A 21,284-nucleotide genomic window follows, 5' to 3' on the forward strand; every position below is an offset into this window, starting at 1 on the left:
CCTGTCTATTGCAGCTTAAATGACTGCTTTTATTCAACCACTAAACATGTCACAAGCAATCAACTAGAATTAAGTATGTTTCCTTGTCAATACAGAAACGGCCACATCTTGCCCAAAATATGTGTATCTTTTACATGAACATCAAACAGGCACCCAGCACGCTTGCTACAGCTGCTACTGACAAACCTTGGGCATGCTTACACAAAGGGATGAAAGTATCACAATATATACCAATACCTCCAATACGTTTGCTACAGGAGTAAAGGTCATCAACCATCTGTACAAATTAAGACACTCAGCGCCTTTGCTACAGCTGCTACTAACAAACCTTGGGCACGCTTACCCAAGGGATGAAAGTATCACAATATGTACCAATACCTCCAGTACGTTAGCTACAGGAGTAAAGGTTATCAACCATCTGTACAAATTAAGACACTCAGCGCCTTTGCTACAGCTGCTACTAACAAACCTTGGGCACGCTTACCCAAGGGATGAAAGTATCACAATATGTACCAATACCTCCAGTACGTTAGCTACAGGAGTAAAGGTTATCAACCATCTGTACAAATTAAGACAACCAGCATGTCTCAAACAGCGAGCAAGATGTAGAACAGCCTATCGGTAGGCACTTATCAAAATAGTACTTCCCACCAAACTTAAATCCTAACAGTTCATAGTCCGAAGGGGCAACCGGGAGGAGGCAGAATGCCTATTTAATATCCGATTAATTTCGCCAACCATGCATCGTCACCCGCCTGGAGTACCAACTCAACTGCCCCATCAAAGGAAGTATAGCGCACTGCGCACAAGCCTTTGCTGATGAAGTCATTAATAGACTCACCAACTGGAAAGGACAAGTGATGAATTATCCTAAAAGTATCGGGCTCATGTTTCAGCACCAAACCAATGGGGGAACACTGTAAATTTGAAAGCAGAGGTGAATCAAATGGGTCTGACACACAACCTAATTAAATTTCTTTTTGACTACTAAAGGCCGTTGAGCCGCTGATGCCAGACATTGAGTATCCCTGGCAACCTGGGGACCCTGAAAACCCATTGAAAAGCCATTTGTAAAACCATTCAAAAGCAGTTGCGCTGCATCCTGATTCAGGTACATGTACCTGGACAGCATATCACGGAACATAACAATGTTAATTGCAACAGGCGCTACTGTGACCCATAGCTCAACATCCAGCTCTGCCCACGAACAAAGGGGGTTACTTTCCTGGCGCAAACGGAACTGGTCATCATACGAAAGCCAGCCAAAACTTAAAAATTGTAGAGCGGCCATCTTTACCGTTTCAGCAAACTTAAAAAACATGGAAAGCGCTTGTCCATTTATCGATGCTTCCTCTGCGGAACCGCAGGCCACAAACCAGGCTAGCAGCATTTTATAAGGCTGAGACAGCATTATCTCTATAGAGGGTTGCCAAATCAATATATTCACTTTTCCAAATTTTCTCTTTTGTCGCCTGTGGAACATAAAGGTCTAAACCCACCGAGGAGAAACCACCTGGTGCCGAAAAGATTGGACATGGCCTACCATCCGGCAAGCTGGCTTCATCCCCGTGACGTTTCTACCCTGGCCCATTCCCGCGTTTGAATCGTTAATGATTGGCAGCCTCGGCACGTCAAGGGGAGTGGACACCGATGGAACGGAATGCAATGCCGGCAAAGAATGGTGACCAAGCGCTGCGCTGCCACCCAGCATATACACGCAAAGCCCGTGCCCCCCCCACCAGCTCCAGCATTGAAACCAACCCCAGACGCAAACCTAGCCCCATAGCCCTCACGAACCTCTCCATGTGCATTATGAATCTCAATGCGTGGATGATGCACAATAGGTTACAGATGAATCAGGATAAGACTGAATTCTGTATTATTGCGTCCACTGGGAACCTGAACTGCTCACCTCCTCTTCAGCTTAAAATTGGGGACATAGCCATTGATCCATCTGCTACTGTTAGAAAGCTTGGGGTTTTGTTTGATTCATCACTATCCATGACCAGTCATATTAATTCCATTTGCAAGAGTGTAAACTTTTATATCCGTAATCTGTGGCTTATTCACTGATTTCAGACTCAGGAGTCCTGACTTCACCCTGTACGGGCTTTAGTTCTTTCTCGCATTGACTACACCAACTCGTTGTTGTATGATGCCCAGGAAGTTGATCTCCAGCATCTGCAGCCCCTGCAAAATAAAGCGGCGCATCTTGTGTTCACATGTGGCAGAGAAAACAGCTCAGTTCAGTTACTTCGATCTCTTCATTGATTGACAATGCAAGAAAGAATTAAGTTCAAAATCCTTCTTTACGTTTATAAGTCTATTCATGGAGAGGCACCCAGCTACTTATCAGTACATCTCAACCTGTACAATACTGGTCACCCGGAAGAAGGTCGTAGACTCCGGTCTTTGTCTGATGTCACTCGGCTAGTTGTCCCACGCTCCACCAGAAAAGCTGGAGATAATTCTTACTTTGTTGTTGCTCCAAAACTATGGAACGAGCCGCCATGTGACATCAGGGGAGTGGCGTCAACCCGTCTTCAAACGCCTCCTCAAAACGTTCTTGTTCCCGGACTGAAGGCATTCAGACACATTTAGTTTACTATCTGTTTCAACTTCATTATATTTTTGTATGTTAATTGTTTAATTAATTTATTACTTTCATTTGTCAAGCGCTGTGTTCTTAGTAGAGCGCTCACTAAATGCTTATTATTATTATTATTATCCACCGCAGGCATTATGAACAGAGGACCGATGGTCAGATTAAAGCACACACGGTACACGGATCGTATCATGTTCTACTCACCGGAAATGCTCCATGCAATGGTGGAGCGACACCCGGAGAGCAGATTTCTCTGTTTCCCACCCAGCTGGCCCCCAGCACGGGAGTCTCGGGTGCTAGCTGGTGGTCGGATGCATAGTGTAGCGGTAGGCCTATGACATAAGGCAGCCCGGAAGAGTGCACATGTAGTTCCCGCAGCCTGGATTTCCCGAAACTGGAAAGATCAAGGCAGAGGCATAGGCCTGAATGGGAAACGTCACCAGCTGTACCTATTATGGAAAGGAGACGCCCCCAGATGTAGCATGTTCATGAGGTGGGGCTAGATGTGAAGTCGTAAGTAGAGCCTGAATAAGGTAAATTATTATTATTATTGAATGAATTTGTTAAGCGCAATATCAATTCAAAAATACACGTGTAAAATGGACGGGCGCCGTCTTGTATAAGACAGACCGGCGGAACCAGATGTAAAGCCGGAGATGAACGTGGATGTGAAGTCGGAAGCAGAGCCGGCTACAAATCCGGGTGAGGATCCGGAAAGGGATCCTCACAAAGGACATCCAGGTCCAGGACAGTCGCCTGGGGAGTGGAGAATGACTCAAGGCGGCTGGCTAAAGTGGGCAGCATCTCCGAAAGAGAGGACCACCGTCATCAAGCCCAGTGAAAAAATATCTTGCCCAAGTAAAGAGCAAGATTTTTTGCATCTGGACCCTGCAAAAGACAATGAGTATTTATGCTTCTTACATGCGGTGATCCGGCCACGGAATCCGAAGGGAGAACTTAAGAACCTAAAAACCTGGGACATCAGCAGTATGTCTGGAATACAGGTCGAGGCGGGCTGCGCCACCGGGGAGCTGTGACGGAAGCACCGTGGTCGGATAGTCCAGGCTGGCAGGCGATGAGTGGTGCTCAAGAACCACAGCAATGATGCAGTTCTGTAGCCTGAAAAGTGGTCGGTGGAAAGCCCCCATAGTTAGGTGGCGCCTCTGAATGGGCCGTCCCCGGAAATAGTGGGGCGTCGACCCGAGGCGTTGTAACTTCCGATTCACGCCTAAGTGAATTGCTATGAAATTCGTCTGACAGCTGTAGTTCATGGTGTGTGTGGCGGTCATTGTAGCTGGCCCAGCAGGCGTGGGACTGCCCCAGTGTGTAGACTGGTGAGCCATACCGATGAATACACAACACCCACGGTAGGCACCGGTCGTAGGGAGACCGCCAGGGGACTTCAGAGCACGGGAACTGGTGAAAGGAGTAAGGCGTGCACCACAGGACAAGCAGAGTCGCCACATTCCTCTTCCAGATCATGCTGGAAAAACTGGTCTGGCCAGAGAATAGCGGTCAGGCTCCATTGCTGCCAGTTGACACTTGGAGTCTATCTTGTGGGCAAGAGAAATTAAGGCCTCCTAGAGGGACTGATGGGTCGCTATCCCTGGGGGCGGATCCGGATCGGAGCAGCGTTTCTTCTTAGCATTGGATAAGGAAGAAGAAGCCGAAGAAGACATTTTGGCTTTGCATTTCTGAGTCTTTGCCTGAGCAGGGGGAGCTGGAAGCCAGGACGGATGGAGATGCAGCCGGGCAGGGATCCTGGAAGGAACGTCCCATGTCGGGATTGATGGCTTCATGTCCAGAGTCCATCGGCCGAACAGGGGTCATTATAGAACTGCAGACGGAGTGTGGCCCCGGCGACGTAGCAGTCAAAAAGGGTTAGTATCGTCCGATGTAGCTTTAGGCTTGGTGCCATGTTTTAGTGCAGGTTTGCCTGCAGTTGAGGCGGTGGGCCGTGGCGAGCCAGCCGTGGAATCTGTTGTCCACTTGGAGGGGGATGACTAGCCCAGTTCCCGAGTGGATGTCACCCGCCCAGCAGTAGCCAATGAGGGACCCGAGGCAAGACAGCAGACCGTCGCCCCACGAGCCCCGCTGGGCTATCGGTTGGTAGGGTCACTCAGGGATGTGGTCAGTAGCCTCACTCAAAGTATCCGTAGCATAGAGAAGAGACAGCCCATTAGACTCTGGTCAACAATGATCAAGGGTAACCGTCAGCACGGCCCCACCAATAGGCACCCAGAGTAGTCATCAGTGATCAAGGGCAGTGTTGCGGCGGCTGCTCACTCAGCCCAATCAATTCCAGCCACAGTCATCAGTGATCGAGGGTATGTTGCAGCAGCTGCCTGCTCAACCCAATCAATGTAGATAAGGGTCCGCGGTATGTTGCCGCCTCTGCCTGCTCACCCCCGACCCATTGAGTCTTTCCTCGTCAAGGCCGTTAATCTTGGATAATGCAAACCGCACCACAAAGGAGCGGGGCAGCCGCCAAATAAATTTGGCATCAGTTCAGTAATTACAAATTGGAAGGGGGCATCCTGTTGTTGTGGATCCACAGGCAAACATTAGACAGCGTTTAGGGCTGATCAAAATAGTCATATGTTGGTCACACATCCATGCTTGCATGTACATAATTACTGGCCCGAACCCAGTCTAATGTGGCTTTTACGAACCCGGGTTTCCCAGGTTTGCATTCAAGACCACCCCACCTAGATTGTGGCCTCACTAGTGGTAAATGACTCGTGATAATGGCTTCAATCAGTACATGGCCATGTGTGTCCACTTTTGGGTCTGATTTACGGCGGTGTGGTTTGTCTGCAATAAGCACTATGTGGTGAAACCATGTGTGCCTGATCAAAGTTGCTTCACCTTGACGTACTGTATAAGTACATATATGTACATGTGGGTGCTTGTGGTTGTGTGACCACTTGCAATGATATCATTGCCAATATACAGTGCAATTTGGATGACCAAGATGTAATTTTTTTTTGTATTCGAAAACATTACTTCTTATCAGTTCAATTGTTTTCCTTTCCTTGGCTGTCTCAAACATAAAGAGAAAAATGGATGGGCTCAATTTGACCACTTTTTCAATCATACCGGAATTGTCTGAGAGGATCAGAACTGGAATAAGGATATGCTGTCACACAGGAGCCAAGTATGACAGAGTTTGCAGTATATGAGAGGGAAACTTGCTTCAGATGCATGGATGCGTGGAAATGAAAGGATAATTGAGTTCTTGAGGGCAACAGTTCTGGCAAACTGGTGGTTACATATCACATGGTCCTGGTGGCGAGTGATTACTATGATGTGATTATGAACAGAACAGCAGTCAATGATCGCAAAAAGACATTTAACTGCAAAGGTAATGGAATGCTTAGTCCCTCTGTTCTGTAGAGATGTCCAGTTAAAAACTGGAAGCCTCTCCTCATATGTCACAGTTCTTTTGGCAACCATCAGGTATGTTCTGCTGGTTTGTCTCTAAACTCGCTCCAATTTACTTATGTGCTAGGGACTGCACCAGGGATGTGTACAGTGATGAAAGGGCCTTGGTTGAAGTTCCTCCTGCAATGTGCCAGATGAATCCCAGGGTTCGAATGGCTATGCTAACAATTACGTTGATGTGATCAGATCGGATGCATGTGAGAGTATTGTTGAGGGTGACACCAAGGTATTTACAAGTTTGAGTGATGATTAGGAGAGTGTTTTTCAGGAAGTAAGTAGGAGGTACAATTTATTTCTTTGCGCGTGACTAAAGTGCATTGAAGCGCATGGATTGAGGCTGGTTGATGAATTATAAAATTTGGAAGCAAGCTTCTACTGATGTTTGAAGCATTGGTGTTATTCAGGGCTCCAAATCACCATGAAAACTACATGTAAGAGATATAAAATACACAAAGTATTTAAAATTTAGAGGACAGCTTTAAATGCAACACTTTGAAAGCCAATAAAGAAAACGTTATTCAATGTAAAAAAGGCTAGAAACTGACTCATTGACGTAGAGTACTGTTGGGCACCTGCAAATCTTGGAATTCTAGTGCCCCCTAGTTTACTCGTTCTCGTTCCTTGCATTCCCAGGGTCTCTTATTTAGCTCAGCTATGCATTATGGACATGTAGCAGAGATGCTAATTTTGTATTAAGTTATTCAAGCCGTACTCTGGCGTGATCACGTGTTCCTTCATTCCTTTGTCCTTGTGTTTTCTTTGCTCAGTTTGGCATGTCAGAGATTCCCATCCACGTGGCTGCATGGTTGGGAGTGGTAAGGTTGCCCGGAATGCTAATATTCAGAAACCTCAGACTTTGTAACTGTTAGTCAATACGAAGGCCAAAAACTTACTCAATGACATCGAGTACTAATAAACCATCAACAAAACACAACTGTAAATATTAGTACAGATCAGGTCTCCGGTTTCTTCAGTAGGTTACGCATTTGTGTATGAGGTTGGCCACCAATCTCCCCCCATTGATAACCCAGAAACCATATGCCCTTATTTCATCGAGAGTGATGCCCTGACCTTGATAGTGAACCTTCTCATCATAGTGAGCCACAATGTTTTCAGAGATGTGGCTGTCCTCGGACACTATAACTGGATGTTGGGCTGAAAGTGGGAGAGATGAGTTTAAAGCGACCTCCAAAGTGCAGAATCCCCAGGCCATCAGTGATAGGGTCTAAATCCATGGGGGGGTTCTCCTTGAACTCATTCTCCTTAACTAACTTAATCAAGGAGATTGAATCCAGTCGCTCTTGAACATTGATCAGACGAGTATCGGCAATACCCTTCACTCTTCTCTTTAAGTCTTGCAACAGCTCGCACAAGCAAAGACCAGCTGGAGAACCTTGACAGCCTTGACAAAATGCTGGTGTCACTTTTAGGTACTGGTTCCGCAATCTAAGCAGTTAGTAAACGTAACGTATCCGCAGTAGTTGACTCATTGTGTACTGTTCTTAGTATCAGTCAGAAAGGACAGTGGGTAGAACAATACTGTGTGGGTAGAGTTGTGGGCAGAGTTGTCGAGGGTTGTCAAGGGTGAAAGACTAGTGTCGGCATACGCCCAGAGGTACTCATTAGTTTGGGTTAGTTATTTAGCACCGGCAATTCGCCGATATCTTGGGTGCAATCACCCGAATTAGGAGAGCAGATTGCGGAGTACAACACGCACGAGCAAAATCTCTTTCGCAGGGCGCCCTCTGTTGATTTTCACTGGAATTGCATTTGTACATGCACTATGGCGTGCAGCAGGCCGTGTAGCATGCATTCGATCAGAGTAAGGCACAACACCCACTGCTGGCCGGTTTCTCTACAGGCCAGCCCCTTTCTGGCCCGTAGCTTTTAATCCCCCTTCAACCAGCCAGGCTACCGACCAAACCTGTGCTTAACCCCTTCACTACTGGAGGACTGCTGCTACTACAGCACCATTGTGTGAGGATTAGTGCATACCACACATACAGTCTATTTGCCATGCAGCTGCTGGTTCAATGGGGCCAACTGCTGGACAAAGCCCTCCATTCAGGGCATACCACAGCCTAGCAATTAGTTAAGGATTTTTTGCGGTTACACCATGTACAATATTCTCTTTTATGAGTATGTGTGGTTCTGAGAAGAACCGGTTTTACTCAACGTTTCGGAACAGTATACTCTGTCCGTCATCAGGAGACTGCTTGACTCCAACTTGAGTGTGGCTTTATATGCTGGACATGTGCGGTGAGGTGTGAAAGATGGGATCCTGGCTGCTGGTTCACTGAGGCGTTTAGGCGGGAACTTTTTCTTGCTTGTATCTGTGGGTGGATGTGTTGCTGCTCATTCAGGTGTGTCAGTGTGTGTGGGACTGTAGAGGTGTGTGGTTGCCTGGGTATAGAGGACCCAAGTGGCAATACGCTAAGTGTCCTCGGGTATAGGGGACCCACTGCACAGGATGGGGCGCCAGATGTCACTGATGTGAAGGCCGATGTCTTGGGTGACTGTCTTGTGTTTGTTTATCTCGATGGACTCTCTTATTCGTCGGGGATGCCACCGTTCGATGCTGGTGATGAGATGTGCATTCTGCCATTGGATGACGTGGTCTGTTTCGTGTGAATGCCTGATGATGGATGATTTGTCATATTCTCCTCGTCGGCCATGGGCCTTGTGTTCATTGAGACGTGTAGACAGATCCCTGCCTGTCTCCCCGATGTACACCAGGCCGCATTCACAAGGTATCTTGTAAACACCGGGTCTTGTCGTTGAGTCCTGGGTGTCCTTGTGTGACTGGAGAATGTGCTTGATCTTGCTTGGTGCGGTGTGGAATACTCTGATTCCTTGTTCTTGAAGGATGCGCTGGATGCGGTGGGATGTATGGCCTATGAACGGGAGGGTGACTGAACTAATGTGTCTATATGGTTGACCTGGGGTAGAGGAGACCCGTCGGTCGGGGTGGGGTGTAGTTGCTTGGATCTTGACTTGACTTGTCATGTAACTGTTCCGTTGTAGTGCTGTGGAGATGTGTTGTAGTTCGCCTGGCAAGTTGTTCTTGTCGCACACGTTGTACGCTCGGCGGACAAGTGTGGTGTTGACCGATTTCTTGATTCTGGGATGGTGGAATGATCGATTGTGGAGATACTGGTCCGTGTGGGTGGGCTTGCGGTACACGTTGCGGGAGAGGGTCCCATCAGGTTGTCTGGCCACCTCAACATCCAAGAAGGAGATGGTGCCATCCCTTTCTTGTTCCATGGTGAACTGGATGCTGGGACAGAGCCCGTTGAGGTGTGCCAGAAATGTGACTAGATTGTCTTGACCGTGGGGCCATATGACAAACGTGTCGTCAACATATCTGAGCCAGACTGTGGGGCGGAGATCGGCTTTGGCCATGGCTGTTTGTTCAAATTGCTCCATGTAGATATCAGCAAGAACCGGGGATATAGGAGATCCCATAGAGGTTCCCGTGGTTTGTTCGAAGTACTTGTCTCGCCATTGGAAGCTGGTAGTCGTTACACAAGCTGTGAGCAGGTCTTGGATCTGGTTCGGAGTGAGGTCTGTGCGTTCTTGGAGGGAAGGGTCTTGTTCCAGGCGTTCTCGTGCGATGTTACAGGCATCGGTGGTGGGCACGTTGGTGAAGAGTGATACAATATCAAAGCTGACCATGATGTCATTAGGTTGCAGGGTGAGGTCTTGGATGAAAGAGGGGAACTGATCCGAGTTCTTGACGTGGTGCTCCGTGTTGCCAAAGAGGGGGTAGAGGATCTTGGCAAGGAGCTTGGCGACATTGTAGGTTGGACCCCCACGAGACGCTACGATAGGGCGCAGAGGGATGTCCGGTTTGTGTATCTTCGGTTGGCCGAAGAGGCGGGGACATCTTGAGTTGGAGGTATGGAGTTGGCGGTACAGGGTCATGGGAACATGCCCAGAACGCTGGAGTGCAAGTAGTTTACCATTTATTCGCTTTCGTATAGACTTCAGGATGTCCCACACCTTCTTGTCGTAGTCGGCCTTGTTCATTATGACTGTGGCATTGCCTTTGTCAGCAGTCAAGATGTGGATGGACTTGTCTCGACGTAGGCTGATGAGGGCTGAGTGTTCTTGCTTGGTGATGTTGGGCTTGGCAGGCTTGTGGTACCTGAGGGCTTGGCTGATCTGGAGTCTGACATCGTCTGCAGCAGACTTGGCCAGGTGGCGTAGAGCTGGTTCAGTAGCTTGAATGATCTCCTTTACCGGTGAGGACTTAGGTACTAGGGCAAAGTTCTCACCCAATGAGAGGACCTTAGTCTCAACTGGAGATAGGTGCCTAGCAGTCACAGTCAAAATAATCCCACCGTGAAAGGGTTAAAGGGTGAAAGGCCTAGGCTTATGAAGAGGTCTGCAAACTTTCCTCCACAACATTGGCAAATGCCCTGATTGCCTATGTTATGCTTGCAGCACTACGGATGACATCGAATATCTTATGCTCAAATGTAAAAAATTCACTTCCCAAAGAAAATCCCTCCAAACAACACTTGGTTTAACAGACTCTGAAATGATCCTCAAACATTTACTGGGACAAAAACAATTTTGTCACCAAATTTTCCAATACATCCATAACTGTAATGTTAGCATCTTAACTCCTTTTGTCACCTTGATAATGTCTCTTGATTCAGTAGATATTGCACAAGAGCAGGAGAGGGAAGTGTCGATGGTTGGTTGGACTCAGTGTTGCGCATCACCACCTGAAAGTGTTGCCGACCTGCGAAGAACCCGGCGGGGCCTGGGCCCTTAAACTGCAAGGTACACGGTCCGACCTTGCAGGGCACCAGCAATACTGTACATGTATGTCTGGAGGATCATTGGTGCTTCCTCCACTTCTGCTTCCATGCTACCAATACCATGTTTACTTTCTTTTCTAATGCTAGTCATCTCGTCTTTCTTGCCTTTTTTTTGCTTGCTCTCATGCATCCTTGTTATCACTGTCTGAGTTTTAGTTTCTTCTCTAACGTATTGTTATGCTTTCCCATATCAGCTAATGGCATAAAGGGTACTGGACTGCCATATATGCCATTAAACCTACAACTACATGTAGGTCAATACTGTGTGGCACTGCCAATGTCCTATTCATTGAATGTTAGTTGGTAGAACAAAACTTTATGGAAAGGAAATCAACATAAATGAACGGGGACCCCTGATTGCAGAATTCAATGTCAGATAGCCGTAAATAGGTATTCCTGTAACCTACTGTATATCTTGAATTCACTGAAATATATAAAGCCATAAACTGCACACACCACAGTAGCTTTAAAGAGGTTAACTTTAAATTGTGAGAAGCATATATGTGGACTTGCCTCAGTACTTTGGGCAGGAAGTGGCAAAGACATGAGCAAACGTTTACCACCTGAGTTGTGGCTCCTGCGACAGCCTTCCTTGAGTTTAGAAACAATTAAATCTTTGGAAGGTCTGACCAACCGCGAATTTAAGATGATAGCCAAACCCAGAGAAGTCAGTTGTAACAGTGCTACACCTAATAAGGATAATCACGAAATAAACTCTCCAATTTCTGTAACAGAAGCTGGTAAGTTTACGTGTACAGTGTAGTTCTTTTTGAATCTAAAATGCATTTCAACATGATGTATATGCCCTGTGAGTGTGGGGTGAGAAAGCAGCTAACAGCAACATGTCATCTCAGCCCAACAGATTTGAGGAAGGATGGGTAATGTTGTCATCATGCTGGCTGTCCCAGGAAGTGCTGCTCGGAACCGTTTGGTCTGGAAATGGGACAGAGCATCAGCAATTTCATTTCTTGTGCCGCTTTAAACTGAACATTGAAGTGTAAACATTCCAATACAAAGAGCCGCAAAAGATGCATTAATTATTCTGGGGCATGTTTGCTGGTTAATGATGTGAACAACTGCTTGATTATCACAGTGAAATAGCACTTGATTGGACAGTACACATCCCCAACACTTGATTGCATCCAGGATAGGATAAAATTCCAATAAGGCAATGGACGCTTGTATTTGTTGAAGTTCTGGTGGCCATCTACCTTGAACCCACTGGAAACCAAAGCATGCACCATACCAAATGCTGCATCTATGTACGATTGAAACTTGGACAAGTTAGTTTGCCACTTTTTACCAAATGCAGGGAAATCCCATGGAAATGTTTGAGGAATTCGGTCCCACTACGCATAGGACCTACTATTTCAAATACCTTCAAGAGTGCCTTACGAAAATCTGAACTGGGTCCGACAAATAAGAAATCATCAATATAGTGAGTGATCATCAAACTGTCTGCCATCTCTTTCACTTTGAACTCATGAAAAATGCGGAATTTCTCAAAGAGGGGAACACCGAATGGAACATCTCAATGGCAAACATCTGTCATAATACTGACCCTCAAATGTAAAACCTAAAAGATTTTGCCAACCTATGTCCCACTGCATGCCATCACTAAGTGCAGTGCCTCATTTTGCCAACCATGCCCTGTGTCCCACTGCCATCACTAAGTGCAATGCCGCTTTAAACGAGGCATAATGCACTGTGCAATTTTGCTTCTCAAAATTTTTCCTTGATTGCCCTTCAGGAATGGAAAGATGGTGGATATGCCTGAAATTATTAGGTTCTTTTTTAGGTACTGAACCGATAGGTGAGCACTGTAATGTTGGGACAGGTGGGGTTGGGAATGGACCAGCAATTCTATTGAGGTCTATTTCCTTTTGGAGCTTTTCTCTAACTATGTGAGGTGAGCAAAGGCCAAAGGTAGACAACCTGCCTCTTAGATTTGCCTGGAACCCTTATATTGTAGCAAAAAAACGTGTGAGAAGCCCCTCTCTAGAATTTGACACAGAGTATGTTCATGCCCCTCACTCAGTATTCACCATAGCTCAGTATCTATCATTCCCCATGAGAGAGCAGGACTGCGTTCCTATTGGAGGCGGCATCATCCAGTCATCAAGGATGCTCAAAAATTGAGCAAATGTAAAGCACTTCCAGTGGTCCGAACTCGAAATGAACACTGGCCCACTCTTCCATTCTAAAGGAGGAGATGAAAGTCTCACCAGGAATCCTAACTGGATGACCGGGAGATAGTCCGGTAAAATAATCAGCATAAGTCAGGGCCTGAGGATCCTTGCAGAAAGTTCGAACTCCTTCTATTCAACTATTACAGTCCAGTCCGGGGCTGGAAGATCCTTGCAGAAAATCTTAACTCCTATGACTCCTGCACCAAGCTTCAGAAAACCGAAATGATGTTTATCTCAATTTATTTCAACACCGTATGGGACAATTCACCAATCTCCCATAAAATAAGTGCAAAAATTCCGTAGAAGATTCAGACTGTAGGTGCTGTTCCTTCAGAGGCTGAGACAAAAGTTGGACAGAACGGAACTACTATGCCTACATGTACATTTCCTATGCACCTAAAAAGCTAGTGCCAAACTAAAGGTGGCTAATAAGTGCACAAACTGACTACACACACTTATCACAGAGCGAACTTGGAGATTTTTCACACAAAATACCAGTATGTGATGTAAAGGAAAGACAAGCTAAAGAGATATCCTTATACAACTACATGCTGAACATGGTAATCATGAACTTATCTTCATTCTAATATGCTTCAATGGTTATTCTCTAATGAACCCATTCAATGCCTTGGCAATTTCGGTCAGTATGGGAATATAAGGAAGTACGGCAGTTTGGCACAGTACATGGAATCATGGACTTACCATGTGTTGCCTAGAAAAGTATATGGCGTCTCAAATTTCATACCTCTATTTCCAGAATGTTGCCCATACTGTGCATTTTCTTTGGGCTTCGCAGTCCAAGAGACCCTGGCATGGTGTCGGCTCCCTTGCCAATCATCAAACGAGCAGAAAAGCCACTGGTATTTGCTGATGAAATGTTGTTAGCTGCCATGCCTGCATTAAACATTAGTACATTAAATTTAATATGTACATTGTACATGTATGTAAAATACTTCGTGGCTAAAAAATGCTGGCCTCAGACTACAGCAAGTCTGCTGGACTACCACTGCATCTTTAGACCTTTTTACTTTTACAAGTACAAAAAAACTGGACAGGCCCATGCTTCTGAAAAATGTTCACAATGAGCTCCGATATTCCTGGCTATGCCAAGACAAGCAGTTAATTAATTCTCCCAAACTGCAATCCCTTAGTTTTCCTTTTCATTAAATTTTGGTCTTTATTTGTCGTCTCTACACTGCCATTCATTTACTACACCAATTCACTCTCGATTATTGAATGCACAAAAAACATAGTTAGGATCTTCACAATGTAGGTTTGAGAACAACACAGTGCAGAACGATGTGATAGCAAATACAATTGTCCTGCCATGCCCATGCCTAAACTCACAACTTTCAATTTCAGATCACAAACAAACCTGTCTACATCAGGGAATAATTTTCAGCAAAAATTTTGCACAGTGCATCTGAAATACAAAGTAATTTTTGCACAGCAGTTGAGAAAACTTGCATAGCAATGTTTTTCCATGTAATCGCAGTGCAAATTTACAGCACATAATTACAAAATAAACGTATACTGGGTGGGTGCATCACATTAGTCATCAAAGTGAATGTCGAGACTGATTAGCAGCTGAAGGCCCATTCAGGTAAGTATTCTTTCCTGCACAAACTGTGCTATGGAGAAACCTGATTTTCCTTTGAATTTATTCGTTCGTCTTTTCATGTTTGATACCACTTGGAAACGACACAATTAATCTACATGTATAAGTTGGTCGAAGATGAATTTTAGTAAGCACCTGGCAGAGTGCCACCCTCTCACCTGTAAACATCAACAGAACAGTAAGTTCCTTCCTTCAACCAATCACGCCACAATATGACATGAATACACATGTACATCACCCCAATGTGTTCGTACAAGTTCAGACAATGGCTACTTCTAAACTATTTTATTTATCTATTCTATTTATCTCAGCTATTTTAATGCACAAAATATAATACACAAAGTACACAAACACGTGCCAGGTAAAATTCATTCATATTGAAGTCACAAAACAGTCATCGAGCTGCGCTTTCCAGCCATCAAATCTGCGCTGCGCCGCACATGCAACAACTAGTGGGCCCTTATACCCAGACACAAGGGTATTTTGCAGTTTGAGTACGCATTTCCCTGGTATGGAAAGGTGCTAAAAGGTGCTAAATGTACAGCATGCATTATACACGCGAGTGTATAACATGATTTTTTAATGTTTAGAACTGTTTCATTTTCAAGATTTAATAAGTACTGCAAATTACCTGCCAAACTAATAAAACTAGTTTGAAATCAATTCAGTGATACAGTACGTGTATATCAGTTGTCAAAGTATACGTCAAAGGGGGTAACAGGGACAGAAAAATGTCATGTCAGACCCCAAATTTATAGAATGACCCTTTAGCTACCCTGTATTATGACCATGAAATTTGAGCCCAAATGCTTTTTAGTTGGGACCGAAAACAATCCACAAACCAAATATGTTGTTCATACTCAAGTTACTGCTCTACCAAAGATAATCCTGACAAACACACACTGTAGTTGTGGGATTATGTGTACACTCATTTTGTGAGGACCAAAAATGCTATAGGACAAATTTTTGTCCCAATAACTTTCTCAGAATTTTCTAGCAAAGGAAGCTGTCCCCTTTTAAATCCCAGGCAGGCTGGTTTCCAGTCAACTCAGACGAAAATCAAGGAGGACCCATAACAAACTCTGACCTACCCCTAACTCGGACCACACCATGCCTACCCGGGAACATTTTTCAATCCTGCGTTGGTAAATTATAGATAATGTAGTCTAATGTGGCATGGCCCCTGACACTGCTTAATTTTATGCCTTTAGTGCCTTACTGCAGCAAAACACACGTAACCCAAAGCATACATGTATATAAACACGAGAATAGGCCAGTTATGCCGTACAAAATATCAGTGGAATTATCATTAATCAAGAAGAACCTCATACAGGTTCCTAAGACATTACACACATTAAGAAATATGAATATTCAATGTATTCAGTATTGTAGTAGAGTACTTAAACTGAATAAAGCGGGAGTACACAGGCATTTGATGGTAAATGCACAACATTTGTAAGATCACAAACTAAATACATGTATAAGACTTCACACTATCCCAGTTTTGTGATATTTAAGTTCCAAGGAGATAAGTACTTAGAAAGTACTAAGCCAAGTACTTTTGTCCTAAAAACTAAATTTTTATTCACCAGTGATGGCCTGAAGTCATCATTTTATTTTGTAATCCTACCTCTGTGCATGTACATGTACCATCAAATGCCCATGTACTTCAGCTTTGTTCCCTACTAACTAGTTAAACATGTCGCAGACAACTTGGTACTCGGAAAGTACTCAACTACAACATTGGTGAAATTCCTCCCAACTTTCCTCATGCAGTTTCCCAAACAAATTTCAAAACAACAAATTTCAAATTCATTAGTTCATACTACAGGTTTCCTGCCATTTCAAACTCTTCCATTCAAATTCATAAACAAAAGATTCATCAACAAATTTATAAACAGTTAAGTTCGAATTCTTTTCAAGAACATTGGAATGTTCAAGTACTATACAATGAATTTAGTCACTGGTAATTCTAACCAATCCAAAAGATAAAATTGGGGAACTGAATCGACACTTCATAAAAGATGCGACAATAAAAATAGCCTACAATTTGTTTTTCCTAAGAACAGCCTACAGGCCTAGGGTAAGTATACAATTTAATTTGCCAACGTATAGACCTTGTTTCATCCAGTTCTTGACGTATATAGTATACAATTTGTGACAATATTGAATGAAGAATTATGTCGTACTGATCGTAAACGTGGAATTTGTTTAATTTACTGTATGTTCGAAAGAAGTAAGCTCATCACATGGCGTGGGGTTGAAGTATATTATGTCGATTGAAAAGTTTCAATAAAAACAGCAGATACATGTATAACTGACCATTTTTCTCTCAAAAAATTACATGTATGTTGGTGTAAAAAAGGTCACCCACCCCTGAGGGCTTGTTTGACCCCTAAAAACCCATGCTCTGGGTTACAAGGTGTCCTCAGTGATTGAGCACAATGAAATCAGCTTCATTGTAATCATGAGGTGGGGCATGGGGTTTGGGTATTTATTTCTATTTTAGAAAAGTGCAAATGATGCATTTACTTTGGCAAGCAAAGAACTCCACCGACACAACTTAAGTCAACTGCATTGCCCTGGTTGAACTTGAAATGGAGGCAGTGGGGTCACTAGTGAGTTCAGAAACACTTAGAAAGTAAGGTTCTCCCAAGGCCTGGGTTTGACGTATAGTTATTTGATTTACTGAAAAACTTTTGATGAAAACAGCAGGTATAACCATGTGTTCCTTCCTCCATAACCGACTGTTTTTTTCCCGCTGTTGTTGTAAAAACCATAACCTACATATGAATTTGAGGGTTTGTTTGACCCTCAAAAGCCCCATTCCCCAGTTTGCCGCTGTGAGAGACAGTTGTGCAAGTATACATGTTCATCACAGGGAAATGGCATGTTCATTGTAAATAAGGTATGTATGTGAATGGATGTGTATGGTGGCGCAGCTTGTTTTTTGTTCTTTTTGCACTTTATTGTTCCTGTTGCAACCAGAATGCAAGGAAGGGCTGTATTAGGGGTGTGCATCCTGATCGCACGCCATGCTTACCGAATGTTAAACTGTTACTTACTCAACACTGAACATAAAACTGGTTACTTGTTTTCAGTACTAAATGTCGAACGAGTCCGATCAAGTAACTAACTTCACATCGGTCCACAATTGTAGGTTCGACATCCGCTGAGCTCCGAAGTTTGTGGCAGCGCGGCGGACGTCGAACCCGCTGTTCTTGGGTGCAGCACAAGTAGGCCTACGTTCGGCCATGGAGGAAGAATTTCCTTCGTCAACGACGGTTCGGCGAAATCAAAATGACTCCAGTGTAAAATTGTTTAATAAAATAATACAGTCTTACCATACGAAATACCGTGTGACGTCAACTCTTTTGAAGACTAGGCTTTGTCCTATTTTATTTTCAGACAGATGCGGCTCACCAGTGACACACTGAAGATGTGTACATAGTACATGTAGGGTGTAACATAACAGTCTGGAGTTCTATTTAAGTTCTGATCTGATTCGCGGGATCTGGAGCAGTTTCTGCGCAACTAGCACGTGCAAGATAGCCCTGACGTATTGACGTACGTCACGTATGTTTCAGCGGTACATTTAGTCTGTGCGCATGCACACCAAATTCTTTCGCGCCCGTGCGAACTGAAGATGGCTGCCCAGTGATCGCTCTTTTAAGCTCAGAATGTATCAGGTATCATCATCTCTAAATTGACGTTTTTCGTATTTCTTTGCAACTGACTTCAATTTCAGACCTTCCAATTTAATTTGTGAAAGTATAATTTCAAACCGAACGATATCTCTTGCCTTATTTTGGATTTGATCGGCGAAGTCTACTGCGAATGTAATTGATACAAATGCAAAAATCACTAGTTTTTGAGGTGAAAATGACATATTTCTCCAGTTTTCCTGAGCCTGCCACCACCAAAAACTATGTTCGGAAAAACAAAAATAAGGCGTGGAATGAATCTCATTTGGGCAATAAGTCTTGTTGACGAGAACAGTAAGTTTTTATTTTACGTGTTTTCGACTTGTACAGCTCCCTCCTTACATGTGTAGTGATGTGCATGTATGGAGCGTCAAAAGTGGACAACCCCATTTTCTACTGGCAGATTTTCGGGATTTGGACTTTGAGTATAGCATTTTCAGAAAACGCAACTTTCCGCTAGCAGAAATTTGGATTTTACTTTAACAACTCTCGTGGCGCGTCAAAAGTGGACAACTAAAAACTTCAAATTCCCACTCGCAAATTTTATTTGATGCTCCAAAAGAGGACAACCCCATTTTCTTTTTTTTTTTTTAATATTTTTTTTATTCTAGGAAAGACTTCTGATTTTCAACATCATGTTTTCATACCTGTGTTTGGCAAATGAACATCGATTTGTAAAATTATGCAAATCATAAAAACAATCAGTCAAAAAGTACCAAGAAGGAATCCCATTTACGATAGAATAACCCGACGTTATTGTTGCACATAGAAATATATCTGTCGACAGAAAAGTATTTCTTCAGGTCTTTTTGGAGAACAGGAAGGGAAGGCACTTTCTCGCTCATTTTCATTTTATAGATATGAAAGCGGCAAATTAATAAAATTAGGTTTACGACTTAATCTTCAAAATCAGCTCCACCAAACAAAAATGCTCTATTGTCTAAGTTGATACGATAATTAGTCTTTGCCCTGATCCAAGAGGCTACTGCAGACCAAAAAAAGTGTATAAACACATGGACAAAATAAATGAATAAGGGTTTCCTCTTCAGTTTTGCAAAAAGTACACAGTTTCATGGTAGACTTTTTGATTTTAAACAAGAAGCTATTTGTACTAAGAATTATATGGATTAATCTGTATTGGAACCATCGTAACCTGGTATCCACGGTACATTTGAAGGGAATGTTAAAAATGGAGGACCCTTTGGAGAAGTCGTAATCTATTTGAAGCTTACTATTCCACTTTGTTGTAAACGTGCGAGTAATTTTCTTACTGGAGGTAAGCACCGAAAGCATTCTCCTAGAGCCTTTTTATCCCTCAAGAGGGTACCTAAATTAAACGGTATAACAGGAAATTGAAAATTCAATAAAATTGGAAATGCTTTCTAAACAGCCATAATTACACCTCCGTATTCCAAAAAATGGTTCTTACATTAAACTTTGCCTTAAATTCATCACATGAGAGAAATTTACCGTTTTCATTGAAAAGATCAAAAATAAAACTGATGCCTGCAGACTCCCAATGCTTGTAATAGATGCATTTCTTTCCCACTTTGATTTTTTTCGTTGTGCCAAAGAGTGTTGACCAAAGAATCTTTAATAGGCGTGGGGGTGTGAGCCTTAGTAAATTTTGACCAAGCTGTGAGAACGTCCATCCAAAAGCGGTTCCCAGCAATCAAATCTCCGTTAATAAGAAGAGAATTCAATAAACCTCCTTCCAACGAGTCCATGGACGGCGCTCCAATTATTTTATGGCACAGAAATGCCCAACCACAGTTACTGTCTGCAACCAGGAGTCTGCGGAGCCAGGTAATCTTCAGAGTGGTCATGTAATCCCTAACATCAACCATTTGGAGCCCACCCTGGCTGTAATCGTGTACCATTTGATTTCTACTAATCCGGTCAGTGCCCCTTCAAATAAATTTGAACAACATCGTATTTAATTCATTGACAATATAGTGAGGTGGATCAGGAATGCTTAAGAGGAGAAACGTAAGCTTAGACAAAAGCAAAGATTTGACTACGGTAATCCTTTTCGACCATTTTGTAATCAAATTACGTAAGGATAAAACAACATTATTGTAATTCAGTAAAACCATCGAATGTAGATCTGTAGAGAATACAATACCAAGAATTTTAAATGTTTCCTCTACGCGTACCCAGTGCATCTTAATCTCTTCACAGAGCTTCTCTCTACTACCCTTTTTCGAACCGATCCAAATCACTTTCGTTTAATCAATGTTAACATTCAATCCTGATGAGTCGGCAAAGGTATCTAGCATTTTAAATGCAACATTCATAGATTTTTCTGACCCGTCAAGGAACAGAGCCGTATCATCTGCATACTGGGAAATTTTAAATTCTCTACCGTCTATCTCAATAACTTTGAGATCCTTGTGGGTAGACACCATCATAGCAAAAACCTCAGCGTATAAAAGAAATAAATAAGGGCTAAGGCCATCACCTTGTCTACAACCCCTTTTGATTTTGAAGGATTCAGACATGAAACCATTCACTAGAACTGAAGATGTCGCCTGGTTATGAAATGTACTAATCCAGCTCTTTATAGGACCAAAATTAAATTTGTCTAGCACCTTGTATATAAACTCATGTGACACAGAATCGAACGCCTTTTCAAAATCAACAGAAACAAGTAATCCAGGAATCTTATTAACCTCGGCAATATTCAACAAATCGTATATAGACGCTTTGGGACTACTCTTAGTTTTAGATTGCAATGGGCGTGCGCAGGCCCTCGATACTTGCCCGTTACGTGGCAACGATCTCGCGAACTTTGCGAAACTTGTTGATGAGCTTTTCGCAAGTCATGCAAATGTAGTCTCTGAAACCTCGTTCGTTTTAAGGAACTAAAAGCGGCCTTTTCGCCTTTCGTTTTCG

At 43.5% G+C, this 21,284-nt stretch overlaps 1 protein-coding gene across 5 annotated transcripts in view; it reads right to left on the minus strand.

Moving 5' to 3' along the window:
* LOC110979986 (uncharacterized) overlaps window positions 1–18,354 on the minus strand; it is a 137,494-nt gene extending 119,140 nt beyond the window's left edge. Inside the window, exons 1-2 of one of the 5 annotated variants that reach the window (XR_015425573.1) lie at window positions 18,030–18,319; window positions 13,813–13,961 (exon numbers count right to left, since the gene is read on the minus strand). Coding sequence is in view for 4 of the 5 variants with exons in the window: in XM_087137683.1 (XP_086993809.1) it covers window positions 13,813–13,959 (147 nt within the window). In the remaining variant the exon portion in view is untranslated. Of the gene's footprint in view, window positions 1–13,812; window positions 13,962–17,750; window positions 17,998–18,029 lie in introns of those variants that run through there. The other 4 variants (XM_087137683.1, XM_022236210.2, XM_022236211.2 and 1 more) reach the window with 4 other exon arrangements.
* Between the last annotated feature and the right edge of the window lie 2,930 nt (window positions 18,355–21,284).

The sequence above is a fragment of the Acanthaster planci genome, linkage group LG06 (genome assembly GCF_054643075.1).
Source record: "Acanthaster planci isolate LZ-2023a linkage group LG06, COTS_SCS, whole genome shotgun sequence".
In the NCBI taxonomy this organism is placed as follows: Eukaryota; Metazoa; Echinodermata; class Asteroidea; order Valvatida; family Acanthasteridae; genus Acanthaster; species Acanthaster planci.